Here is a 13409-nt window from a genome sequence, read left to right as displayed (position 1 = left end):
GTCGGCACCACGGTGCGGCGAGCGGTCAAAAGATGGCGCCACCTGCGCGCTAGAATCAAAACAGGCCGCGGCAGATGTCTTGGTCACCGATCGCAGAAACGGAAATTATTGCCAAAATAAAGCTTCATATGCGAAAAAGGGGATGATAGTGTGGTGAAAAGTTGTGTAAGGGATGGTCATTCGCAGTTGTACAGATACCAGCGATCAAATAGTCGCCACGATACTAAGTTCCCAACACCCAAGGTGACCCGTGCAACCCCGAGCCCGCTGGCTTGGGCGACAGTTCTTGCGGCCGCCGGCGTGCACGAACTCCACGAAGTCCACATTTAGCGCTGCATGTCGTCGCGTGGAAAATAATGCACCTTGGCGCGTCGTCGTCTATTTGCTCGGGCAGGCTTCCACGAGCAGTACTTCGCATACCGTGAGCTTGCCACAGCACAACTTGGGCGAGCTCGGCGACGCGCACCGCCGCATCGCCACGGTGCCCGTCGACATCGCGCACCACGCCGTTTTCGGCACCAGTGCCGAACACCATGCGCCGGCAACGAACTGAAGAGCAAAGACGTCGAACACGCAACTTTTACAAGCATTGCTCACACAGCTACGCCCACGTCTCCTGCCCAAACGAATACCACCGACAACAGCAGCGCAGGATATCGTTTCCGGTTCTGAAAACGACTATATGACGTCACCGTGAACTGGCCAGACACGTAGGCCAATGTTTCGTCACGCCGATAGCGATTGCGCTAGTGCTGCCGATTTGTAGAAGCTCGCGGCCTGTACAATCAAAATCGATTTTAGATGTGATTCCGGCCTCGGATCGCTGCAAAAATTTCTGTGAGGCATCTGTACAAACTACTGAAGCCAATTATATCATTTTTTAGGTATCAAAATTTGGTGTCAGTACTCCTTTAACGCTCCGATGCTACACAGGCGATGAGACGCGCCGTAGTGGAGGGCTCCGGATTAATCTTGACCACCTGGGGATCTTTAACGTGCACCGAAATCTTGAACACACTGGCGTTTTTGCTTTTTGCCTCCATCAGAAAAGCGACCGCTGCAGCTGGGAATCGAACCCGCGTCCTTGGGCTCAGCAGCACAACGCCTTAGCCACTGAGCCACCGCAGCCGGTTACTATGTAACAACTTAATAAATGTGTACACATTCTAAGAGTGTGGTCTTCTACCCGTCTTGCAGCCCAACTGCAAGTTGGATGCCATTCCCAGCGGGATTAACGTGCCGAAGCTCCTTAAGGACTTGGCCAAGGAAGTCCGGGCAGCAGAGGTGAGGGAAGCTCACTATGTAGACTGAATGTTGTGAGCAGGAAAAGAAGCTAAATCGAGTATGGCGTGACTGCTACAAAGATGGATCGACTATTGCAGTTTCAGTTGTTCTAGTTTATGCACTGGTGCTTTTAAATAAGAGGAAAGTGAATACAGTTAGGTTAGTAAGCATTCTTTTAAATGGTGAATGCTATTAAGCACATTTTGAAGTGGTGAATTGATATAATGTGCACTGCGTTACCGTGGTTCAAAGTTGAGTGCGCTTTGAGCATGAAGTCACCCGATTGAAGGTGGATACAGTAATGTGTGCCGAGGCAGCATTGCTGTAGCTTTTCAATAAAATGCGAAAGGAAAATAAGTGGTATTTGACTTTATATTCAAATCAGAACTAAGATGTATTCTTTACTGGCGGGATTTTGGTTTGCTTCTCTTTCGTGTCTTTTAAAAAATTTCGGCATGAGCGCAGTTATACAGGAAGGCACTTTGAGGTGCGAATGAAACAACTTAGGTGAAGGTTTTGACCAGTCTCGGTACAGGTTCGAATTGGACATGCCAGATTGCATGCTTGATCGCTAACGGGAATGGTCGGCAATAGAAAGTTGTCTGTCTGGTGCAGAAAAAGTTGAATTTATGGGTTTGAATTAGACATCACAGTTGATCCGTCAAATTAGCTGTGCCTGAGAGGTAATGAAAATGATTAACCAAGGAAAGTCATCTATCTGGTGCAGAAAAAGTTGAGTGTACAGGTTTGATTTAGACGTGCCAGTTGAATTGCCGTACCGCCGTGCTTTTGAAAGCTGGCGTAAATTATTGATGAAAGAGTTTCGACCTGCCTGGTGCAGAAGAAGCTGAACGGCAAGGCCAAGGGCGAGAAGGAGACGAAGAAAGGCAGGCAGAGCCCCACCAAGGGCATCAAGGTGGCACCGGTTGTGGCCGGGGTGCAGGAGAACGTGACGCCCCCGCCCCCTCAGGTCTCCGAGCAGGGGCTCAACCTCAAGGTCAAGCTGCCCGTCAAGGCCAAGTCCAAAGCCAAGGCCAAGGGCAAGGGCACGGGCAGCTTCAAGTCGCGGGCAGCCTCCAAGAAGGCCCAGAGGTGAGGAGGGGCTCAACTCCGCTGCAGCTTTGTGGGCCACTGCTTTGATTGTAACCCCTCCCAGAGTGCAGTGTTGCTGCTGCTACCTTGTGCATTTTTTAGTTGGCTGTGCTTATTCAGTGTATTTCTCTCTCTAATGAGTTTTCCCTTTGCGGTGCTGGGCATGTTTGCGTAATTTCTGCAAGTTTCACTTTTTGAGGGTAGTGGGCAGTGCTGTGGGTCGGTCTGTCTTGCATCATGTCGTGAATCATGCAAAGGATCTCTGGGGGGTCTCACGTATTTTCTACAGCATCTCCACCATAGAGTTTTTATACTAATATATACTAGGAGCCAAGCTGTCACGTACCATGGAAAAGTGTTCGATTTTCATTTGGCATGGCCTATGAACAGGCTTAAAACTTGCTTTTGGCCGAGAAAAACTATAATGTCGTTAAAAAACTGTTTAAAGTTGTTTTATCAAGACACAAGCATAACTCTTGAAAGGCTGATTTGTCAGGGATTCTTCTAAAGCTTCACGAAGGACAAACAAAAAGAAAAAATGCTGCCTTTGTTGCTGGTTTTGTTGCCAGGAGTGACAAGGAGCCACGTTGTGAGCCAGGTTAAGTAAGAATGGAACACTGTCAGCTGTTACACAGGCCCCAATGGTGGCCTGTTGCTTGAATGGAACACTGTCAGCTGTTGTAGAGGCTTCCATGGCGGCTTGTTGCTTGGGTGACAGTTTTCACTCTATTATTTATTAGTATGAAACTGTATTGTTTGCACCATTCATCACAGCCTTTTTGGGGCAGCTTCTTGCCTTAGATGCTGTGAAGTTTTGGTTGTGGCATCATTGCTTGCCAAATGCACACCTGCCAACTCTCCTGAATTGTCCGGTAGACTCCCGAATGTCGACCACATCTCTTAATTGTACGAAGGCTATTTCGAATCTTCCGAAAAGTGGCCGCCATTTCTGAGAGGTCTTGTTTTTAATTTTTTTAAATAACGCACATATGTCAGTTCGTTCTGCTGCTACTGGTGCGGAGCTGCAGAATAACACGCCCCATTGTACTTCCAGTTCCTTGTGATCATACCGTAGAGTGCCGCTAAGTATGTTCTAGGCACTATAGTACCGTGGGAAATGCGCATCCGGGCGCTGCCAGAATGTTGCTTATAGCTTACGAAGGCTTGCCGCGAGACGTGCTCGCCACCATACCGAAAGAAGGCAAGGGGAAAAAAAGGTCTCTTCTCTCCAGTACAAGAACCAGAAGTAGCGTTTCTCATGATACAAGAACAAAGCAGCTCAAAATAAACACCCCTGCCTCTTTCTGATCTCAGTCTCCAGTCTCAATAATTTCTTAAATGCTAACCCCCCCCCCTCCGCTGCGGTCTCCCAAATTTTCATATTGCTAGATTGGCAGGTCTGCAAATGGTTGATCTTCTTGGGCAGAAAAAATTCGGACTGTTGAATAAAGCACATGTCCAGGAGTCACTCTCTAGTGAGGATATCTAAGTGCTTACGCAAAAGGCAGAGCAAACGGCAAGATGATGTGAGTGTGCTGGCGACAAAGCCATGTGTGTAGGGCTTTGAACAAGTGTTTTCGGCAACACAGTTTGAGAAAAAAAAACTCTGAGCACACCTAGGCATTTCTGGTTTTTTGTGAATGCGAAAGCATGACTCCCAACCAAACCCCGCAAAGTGCTCCTTCGAATAAGTATATTGGCCCTGTTATCTCGTCATTGTGGCCATGGGAATGTTTTCCCTGTGACCAGCACCAGTGGTTTTTCCAAGGAAAGTCCTCATGCAACTGACGGATGTATCTGAACTGGGCTAGGTGGAGAGGAGGTTTCGTGGCAAGAGGGAGTGCTTGCAGGAGACCACCGAAAGGTCGCCCGCTGGTGTCCTCATTCTTGCGTAACATGGGTCAGTAAGGAGCGCTGCACCACCCACGGCTTGTAAAGGATCTGGCGTCCGTATTAGTGCACTGGTTATACGATGAGTCTTCTTCGGTCTTCACTGTCCGATTGACTGTAGCCAGTGTTTCGCTCATGGTCTTACCTCTCCTAGTGTGAAGCAGGAGAAGCCGGATGCGGCGCCCCCACCCGTAGCAGCGCCGCTGCTGCCCAAGGAGTCGGTGTATGACTTCAACGACTCGGACGACGACGGCCTGGTGGTGGACGAGAACCCACCGGTGCAGCCGCGCCGCTCGTACCAACGGGCGGTGGCTGTGCCTGCCACTCCGGCCTTGCCGCCCATCTCCACGTTCAGCAACAACGCCTCCATGGGCAACTTCGCGGCGGCTGCGGCCGCAGCGGCCGCTGGCACCACTGCTTCCTCCACCATGGACTCCCAAGACAGCAAGGGGTCCCTCAAGCTCCGCCTCTCGTGTGAGTTTGGTTTTGTACCCGCTGCGGTGGCGCAGTGGCTAAGGGGTTGCGCTGCTGAGCCCATGGGTGCCGGTTGGATCCTGGCTGTGGTGGCCGCTTTTGAGACGGAGGCTAAAAGAAGTGAAAACGCCCGTGCGTCGAGATTCTCCAGAACCCTCCACTACGGCGTGCCTCCAAAGACCAGGTGTAGCTTCAGCATTGTTACGTTCAGGATGTGTCCTTGAACCGGGCTCCGTTGCCTCCATCGTGTGTGGTAGCGTGGTGGTCGAGCGGCCAGCAAAAGTTGCGGCCTTGGTGTTGACAACAGAAAGCCGAAGGCAAAACTTAACTGGTTTACTGCATGGCGAGAGATGAACTGCGATGATACAGAAACAATACCCTTACGGGCGAGGTTACAGCTGGACTCAAGCAGAGCAGCGCTCCTAACAGAAGCCTGATGCGATCTGCCGACAGTCACAGAAAGCACTGTATTTATACACACAGGCCGTAACGGCTCCGCCGCTTTCCTAGCGCTTTTGATTGTGGCTTGAAAAGAGTACAAACGCACAGACACTCATTCCAGAGTTTGCGAGGACTGGCAGTAGTGGCGCACGTTGAGCCTGAGAGGGGGAGAGGTAATCTCGGTGAGCAGCGTCCGCTTTGCCAGGGCATGTCTGTGCATGAAGAGTTTGTTTTTATAGTTTGTAGCTGAAATAGCCTGAGTGTGCCTGCCGGCGGGCCTCGCATAGAACATGCTCGGGGAAGGCAGGCTCTGCCACAAAGCACGGAGACATTACACAAAACTTGCAGCAGGTGCGAACAGGGTAGCGGCGCGCTGAATCGTAACAGCATGTAACCCCCCCCCCCCCCCCCCCTTTCACTTTCAATTTCTTTTAGTTTGGTTTTGTGGGGCCTTCTTTTTGGTCTGCAACGTCCAGCAGGGTGTATTGGTAAAGGAAATAGATCGGGGCAGCATGTATATATGTTTTGTGTGTACGGAGAGGCATGATTTGCATGAAAAGTGATGAGGCAGAATGCTTCGCAAGGTTGATTCGTCTAGTGGATTAGCTTGCATGAGGTGGAAACATGTGGTGCGTAGTCTGTCCCCTCTACTTGCCAAGATGGGGTAATATCAACCTCATCCAGCTGCTGCTGCTCTCTCCAGACCACAACTGTGTCAGAGCTCTGTAGGAAAAAAGCTCATGCTCAAAATCTGTCAGCCTCTGTTGTTGGTAGACTTAGCGGCGATCGGGTTCTACGTGAGCATTTGGACTCCGGCACCTTTCTGCGCCTTCCTGGTAATTTTGCATTGAAAAAAAAAAAAATGGCTGCACCATATCAGGATGAGATAGTCTTTGAGGGTGCAGTGTGAGAGCCTTCAAACGAGTAAGAGTGTTGGGTAAAAATGTCGTGCATGCTTAGTGACGAGGTTCCCTCAGTCTGCCCTATTTTGTCGCATTGCAGTGGTTGAAAACGTGTACATTGTACAACGTAAGTAGAACATTTTGCATGCAATATCTCTCGCATTCTTTTGAGTGCCATTCTTTGAATCTTTAACTGTCCTGAAATCCTTTCCCATCTGGATTCTTTGCATTGACAAACTGCAATTAGACAACACTGTTACTTTTCCCGACTAATCGAAGTCTCTGAGATTGCTGTAGAAAAAAAAAAAGGATAAAAGCGGCCACTTGAAAATGCTTTTATCACTGCAGTGTTTGTGGCGAAAATTTGTGCTATAGAAAAGCAATCAGCTAAGTTCAATTTTTGTGGTACCTGGTATTTGTGGTAACAGCTTGTGCCTGGTCATCTGCATGCATGCTCTGTGCCCACAGATGACCAGTTTAAAAGAATTGGAATTTCACCTGCTATCTGGAAGTTTTGGACTTCTAATTGCTGCAGCAAATGATTCAATTTGCAGCTGTCATGCCTCTTAATCTAATAATAGATCCCCCTTGATGAACTACATAATCTTAAGTGGAACCAATTGCTGGTGAAGGGCTCAATTTTGTGGATTCCAAGAACCGAACTTTGATTCTAAGCACACTGGGGTATAGAAAGTGCCATCTGAGTGTTGCCATGGTTTAAACCGACGTGCTTCTTCTTTTTTTTTAAAATCAAATCAAAGGTAATTAATTTTATGAAATTATACATTGGAGTAATACAGAAAGAGGTCCCAAAGTGAAGCACTGCTGAGGGTACCTCTTGTTATTGATTGTATGACAAGTGATTAAAATTAGCGGTTTAGCCTTGTTTAAAATTTACAAACACATGCACCAGACCGGCAGGCATACATCCAAAGAATATTACTTTATACACTATTACAAACCAGCACTTAATTCATTGCCCGATTATTAGCAGACTAAAAAAAATGAAAAAGAGACGTTTGACGCAATAATAAATACTTTATAGCACAGAAATACCTATGAGAAAAACACATGACCATGCAAATTACCAATACTCATTACTTCATTAACAAAATGACTGCAATAACAAAAACGAGCGCAAAAAAAAAAACGAGTGCATAACAACTTTGAGCATCATGGGATGTAATAAAAAAGGAAGAGTTGCGTGGGATTAGAAAAAAAAATCATAATTTCAGTATAGTAAACATTCTCTTACCTGACCTGCTTGCCCGTTTTGCATGGTCACCACGCAGTTAATGGCAAGGGCAAGCCAGATAAGGGAGCGGCCCCAGTGACCAATACAAAGACCCTGCCAGCAGCAGCAGCAGCAGCAGCAGCAGCAGCCGTGAAAGGCGGCGTGTGTGAAGACCCCGCCGACGCGCCCAAGAACGGCACCATTGACGACCTCTTGCTGGCTTCCAGCATTGCTCTGGACACGGACAGCACGCGGGTCAGCCTGGAGGAAGAGCTGGGGTGAGTCCGGATACTTAGAATTGCGCTTTTCGTTGTGTGCATTTTCGTTTATCATGCAAGCGATCATCCACTGTGCGTGTGTGAACGCTTAACAATAGCCGGTGCTTTCGTGCGCATTTTGTGCCCCGCTGATTTTGCTTGCGACTAGTGAGACTTGAAAAATCTTGGTGCCACATTACCAACAACCAAGACACTTCTGGTGGCTTATCTAAGCGGGAAAACAGTCCTGTTATGTAAAAGATGCATCTTACATTGTGCGTTTTGTCCAAAAGGGCTTTGTTCCTATTGGGAAGGGGGTAATTTTTGCATGCTTGCTTACTTTTCCCCCACGCCTACTTGTTCACACTCGTTGCAATTTCAGCTTTTCTTGAAATAGATGTCCGGCTGCACCACCTGCCAAGCTGGCTTCTATTCAACGGCGAAATGAACAAGAAATTTCTGTTGCCGATCTTGTGGTAAAGAAAATAGGAAATGAAATGTGAGTGCGAACATCTGAGCCGTTTGTACAGGTACACAAGGCAGGATATGGCTCCAGTTGCACTGGTGCTTGGGGTTCGCCTTTTGTAGCCACACTGATTTAGGAGTACGCGTCAGACCACACCGTGCTTCACTTTGCTTCATAGATCCTGGGAAGTGAGGCGATGCTACCCAACAGACACAGGAGAGCCACCAGAGCTGCTGCCCTTCTTTTTTCTGTTTCCCCTCCTTCTCCCCTGCAGAGGTGGCCGGGCATCGCCGTCGACCCGTGACGCCATCCAGGGCATGCTGTCCATGTCGAAAAGTGCGTTCACCTTTGGGCCCTGCGACGGGGGCGGCCCAATGGGCCCCACGGCCCAGGAGCTGCTGGAGGGGGGACCGCTGAGCACGGGTCTGGCCCTGGGCCTGACCGGAGGTGCGCGACGTCCCCCCCTGTCCTCCTCCTCGCCCCTCAAGCGCCCCACCCCGTTCGGCTCTGCCTCCTCCCGGCTGAGGCCCGGGGAAGAAGAAGACCTGGAGGAGTCGCTGCTCAAGGAGTGCCACGCAGACGACGACTACGGTGGGTGGCCGTGTGCGGGCTTCTTTAAACCAGTCAGTTTACCGGTCAGCTTTATTTTAGGGGTGTGCGAATATCAATTTTTTAATTTCGAAGCGAATTCGAATAATAAAAATAAAGTTCGAATCGAATCGAATATTTTTCGAATATTATTCGAATACGAATACTTATTGTTTTTTTGTAAAATTAAAGTTTTCACCATCTAGAGACACAAAAACTGCAACTTTATTGCACAACAAATCATACAAAGTAAAATTAGAAATTACACAATACCATTGCACTCAACAGGTTAAGGTCTGCACTCACTTAAATGTTAACATGGAGAAAGGTTAACTGCTCGACATGTTCGGGGAGCATTGACAACCTCCTGCTCATCACGACTCCACCAGATACCGAAAGCAGCCGCTCACTTGAGACACTAGTGGCTGGCATGCCCGAGCCCGTGCACATTGCCGCGCGCTGATACAGTAAAATCTCGATGATACTAATCTCGCGGGAGCGCGAAAAATATTCGTATCATCCGAAATTCGTATGAATTGGCCCAGACCAAAAAATTGAGCGCTGAAAAAAGTTTTCGTTTATTTCTTCTCTTACTTTCGCGTGAAGAAATTCGTGATTTTTTTCTGCTTTTTTTAACCACCATGTCGCAAAGCAGTCCTTCCTGGAGCACGTAAAGCTTCGCGCTCGTCTCCTCACTTGCTGTGCCCAAGCTCACGCTACACGCCGCAACAGTCAAACGTGAACCGGATGGTGCGTTTTTGCATGCGATTCGCTCGCCTCGGCTCTGCGAGCGCTGTATTTTCACGCCCGCATCGACGATTTCGCGCCCGCGGTAGCGCCTACCTCGGTCAGAAAATGACGCACGATGCGCAATGCGCACGGCAGAATGGAGGAGCCTGACTACTTGCGACGAGATCGAGACAGCCGGCTTGGCTCCGCCGGAGATGGTTAGGCTTAGCACACCGGCAAATATTTTACGGGTGCTTTCTAGCGGCGCGGATGCTTTATAGTACCGTTTTCGCATGCATTATCAGCTCCTTTACCTCACAAGCACCTTCGTGTCTCCCTTGAGCCGCATTTTTAAGAGCGGTTAGAAACGGTCGCTCGAGCGCCCGCGCCACTTCGCGGCTGGAGCTGACGCCATGTTGACGCCGCCGGCCGCGCCGCACGCAGCGTGGGGGTGGTTTCCCGGCGGTGTCAGCGCGCGTTGGGCGTGCGCAGAGCGTTTTCGCGAGCAGAAAACAACAGCCCGGCCGTTTCTGTAGAAAAAGTGACAAACAGGGGAGCGAGAGCCGTCACTTGCTCGTTCGGCAGTCGGGTGCCTCGCCGGCTCGTTCGTATGTTCCGCCGGGCCACCCAGGTCCGTTCGTATAACAGCCGAAATTTTCCCCATTGCAAACAATGCGATTTCGCCGGGACTTTTTGGAAATTCGTATGATCCCGAAATTCGCCCCCCCAGAATCGTATCATCGAGAGACCACTGTAACTACGAATAAACATCGATACAGTCTGCGAAAGCACGTACCGTTGGCCGTGAATATGCTTCGCGACTTTGCTGCTGAGACACGCTCTGAATTTTTCTTTTTTTTTTTAGTTTTGGGTGGTTCGAATATTTTGAACCATAAAAGTGTCGTTCGAATCGAATCGAATACCAAAAAATTCGAATCGAATATTCGAAGTTTCGAATATTCGCACACCCCTACTTTATTTGTTACAAGAGAGCGTGGCGAGTGTGTTTCACATTGAACAAAGTCCCATAGTAATAGATCGTTACGGGCCTTTGTCTACTCTCAATTTTCTGATGCATTCTGTAATACGTGGAGAGAAGTCTGGCAATGTGGTTGTCCGCCACAAGAGGAATGCTAGGTGAAGACATATTTGGATCGGCATTAGCTGGCTAATGAAGATTTCTGCAAGGGCTCTGAAGGTAGTTTGTTTTCAGTGCCTGCTTTTTTTTTTTCTCTTTTTCTTTTTTTACATTGGTACGCAGCAATGCTCGAGTTCTGTGGTTGGACTTGCCACACCTGTGCTGGTTTGAACATTGTAAAAGGGACAAAACTGCGTTAATGAATCTGGGTATGTCTTTGTACTAAAGCGCTTGCTTGTGTGGAATGCAAGTAGGGCCGCTGCCAAAACTTTTTGGCAAAGTGCTGTGCATTGGCCAAACATGCTACATAGTAGCAACACTTCTGAGTGGAACGTGAACCAGTTTCAGTAATGATATGAGCCAAGCCGTGTAGGGGCATAGCTAGTAGCTACTGTACCATGGGCCATACTCTGGCTGCTATTCCTGAGCTGAACAACGAAAACTTAATTTTGTTCTGAGGCCCAAGAAACATCTGTCGACACGCCTTTTTTTTTACATTTGTGCCTCACATTAATTTCCCTCACTGGCCATTGAAGATTGAGCTTTTTGGTGTGCACAAAGAAAAAGCATCTATACTTGTGGTGGGACAAGAATGCCGTTTCCAGGGGTGAGACAGCTGCGCATATTGCGCCTTTTTGATACAATTCCATTTTCCTGCGCCAAGCTGCTCCAAAAGCATGAAAATTGCGAAAATTGCGCCAAACTGCTCCAAAAGAGCCTGAAAGGCACGGATTTTGATGCTCATGTCAGTTCCGGCGGGGACGAAAGCCTCCCGCATCCCAGTGACCGCTTTTACTGGCGGTCAATTGCAAACACAGAAATGACAAAAATAGAAAGACTGAAGAAATGAAGCAAACGATAGCTGCTAAAACACGATTGGCTTTCTGTCCGGGTTCGCTGAAACGGCCTTCCCGATTAGGCATCGCTGTGGCTACAAACATGGCCGCCGCCTGATCTGCCTGCGCATCGCCGATATTTTCCCTGGTTTATTTTACGCTATCAGCTGGGTTCCAGTCTATTCATTCTATCAATTGTGGCTCTGAACAGTGACGTTAACGCGGGGATATGGTTTGAGATTGGTGCGAGATTACGAGAAGTTGCGCGGCTCGTAAAAAAAGTTTTGAAATGTGGGGCCTACGACTTCGGCGTGGTTTGTCCTTGAGTGCGAAACGCTGTGCGTGCGTCTATAATCGGGTTCGTGAATTGAACTTTTTGTCTCGTTGTGGTGTTATAAAATGCTGAGGTGTTGCTATGCTTCGAAGCGCTATCGCGAGCCTCGGCCCGGGAGGGAACGGTCGGCACGAAAGTTGCGGGCGGCACTGCGGCGCCGCGACCTGTCCAGGCAGCGCCCAATAGCTGCAGGACTGCATGGTTGCCATAGCACGCGACTAATAACACTTGATCTATGCGAAGTGAAATTTAATGCCCAAAACCAGGTGGCTAAACAGTAACGCTACTCAAATGATCACCGGGTGGACGTGCGCCCCACGGACTGCAACGGGTAGGCATGCGACCGTTAGCTCGAAGTTGCTCAACTGTTGCCGTGACTACACTCGTTCGTACAACGCAGCCTGGGATTACAAAAATAATAATTTTAGCATTGAAACGGTAAAAAAACACGCCACAATTACAGAGCCCTTAAATTTGATAATGTTAAATTAAAGGAGCCATGAAGAGAAAACACAAGTTTGGTTCATTCAAAAGATTGTGTCGTTAGAATCATACTGACACCACTTTTAACGTAAACTTCGCTCAAATAAGCTACATAATTAGGAAAAACGGGAATGGTCATGCGACCCACCAGCTCATTTCCCGCAACAGAACCTGTGATGTCACATGGGCTAAGCTCTGCGATTGGCGGAGGCTGGCAGAAGCAGACGCAAATTAGGTAGAGCTTACAAACTAGACGAACGAGCGATTTGCGCTTAAATTTAGGGCACATTCTTTACAAAGCAATAATAATGATGGGACAAACAGTGGAAGTTGCGAAAGCACATGTAAACATAGAAGTACTGATGCGTTCTGCTGTTCGTACTGCGCACAGCATGCTTTGGTTTAGCTGCACAGCACTACTTGGCTTGGGGTTGGGGGCTTGGGGTTGTCTCAGACGACACTGGCCGATTGACGCAAGCAACGGTGTCTTACGTGACCCCATTTGTCGAGCGAGTACTGTTTCAGGGAACGAATATTTTCTCCCAGAACAAAAACAAGCCAGGTTTAAATGCGGGCAAAAACAAACCAAACGCTTGCCACGGTATGGTGGCGCCATTTAGGTTACGGAACGTAAAGAAACGCGGGAACAAACCGACACCGCTGTACAGGGTGGAGACAACCTTTGAACGGTCCCGTGCCGCCGCAATTGGGCCAACGGGCTCAACGCGTATTTCTTTTCGTTTTCCACGAGACCTAGCAACGCGAAACAGACAATATGATTCAAACTTCTTCAGTAAACCGCGTTGCGGCGATAATTTTAGCGCGGTTTTGACACAATGACTTGCTTCGGCGGCGAGCGAGCAACCGAACATGGCGGCGCCAGCGTTACGTGGCTCTACCCTGTACGGCGGATGCGTGAATGAAGGTACTGTAGCCTGCAGAGCGGTCGGTTCCCGTGATGTCACTTGGGACCACGAAAACGCACGATTGAGCGGAAAAATCAAAATTTTAACCTAAATTGTTCAATTTCTCAGTGAATAAAGCACCGTTTGTATCCGGACAAGCACTGGGGGCACTATAAAACACGAAATCTTTCGAATAAAACCAACTTGCATTTTCTCTTCATGGCTCCTTTAACGGCAGTTTTGTTGTCAGTGTTGCGTACAGCCACAACACAATCTCACCAGTCAGGAAAAAGGTAGTGCAGTTAGAACTTTGTGATACTCTTTAAAAAGTCTTTCGCGTTAGTCTGTTTCAGTGT

General features: G+C 48.5%; 1 protein-coding gene across 3 annotated transcripts in view; it reads left to right on the top strand.

Annotated features, from left to right (window-relative positions):
- The window catches only part of LOC144152866 (histone lysine demethylase PHF8-like), a 47418-nt gene that overhangs the window by 24052 nt on the left and 9957 nt on the right, over positions 1-13409 (top strand). For 2 of the 3 annotated variants that reach the window (XM_077684381.1, XM_077684379.1), the window contains exons 11-15: positions 1198-1284; positions 2126-2376; positions 4421-4740; positions 7376-7595; positions 8315-8631. In XM_077684381.1, the coding sequence (XP_077540507.1) occupies positions 1198-1284; positions 2126-2376; positions 4421-4740; positions 7376-7595; positions 8315-8631 (1195 nt within the window). The remainder of the gene's footprint in view (positions 1-1197; positions 1285-2125; positions 2377-4420; positions 4741-7375; positions 7596-8314; positions 8632-13409) is intronic. The other variant, XM_077684380.1, reaches the window with a different exon arrangement.

The sequence above is a fragment of the Haemaphysalis longicornis genome, unplaced genomic scaffold (assembly GCF_048455015.1).
Source record: "Haemaphysalis longicornis isolate Haplotype H1 unplaced genomic scaffold, Haemaphysalis longicornis Haplotype H1 scaffold_9, whole genome shotgun sequence".
Taxonomy (NCBI): domain Eukaryota; kingdom Metazoa; phylum Arthropoda; class Arachnida; order Ixodida; family Ixodidae; genus Haemaphysalis; species Haemaphysalis longicornis.
The sequence above is the reverse complement of the archived record's forward strand: the minus strand, read 5'-3'. Positions and strand labels throughout refer to the sequence as shown.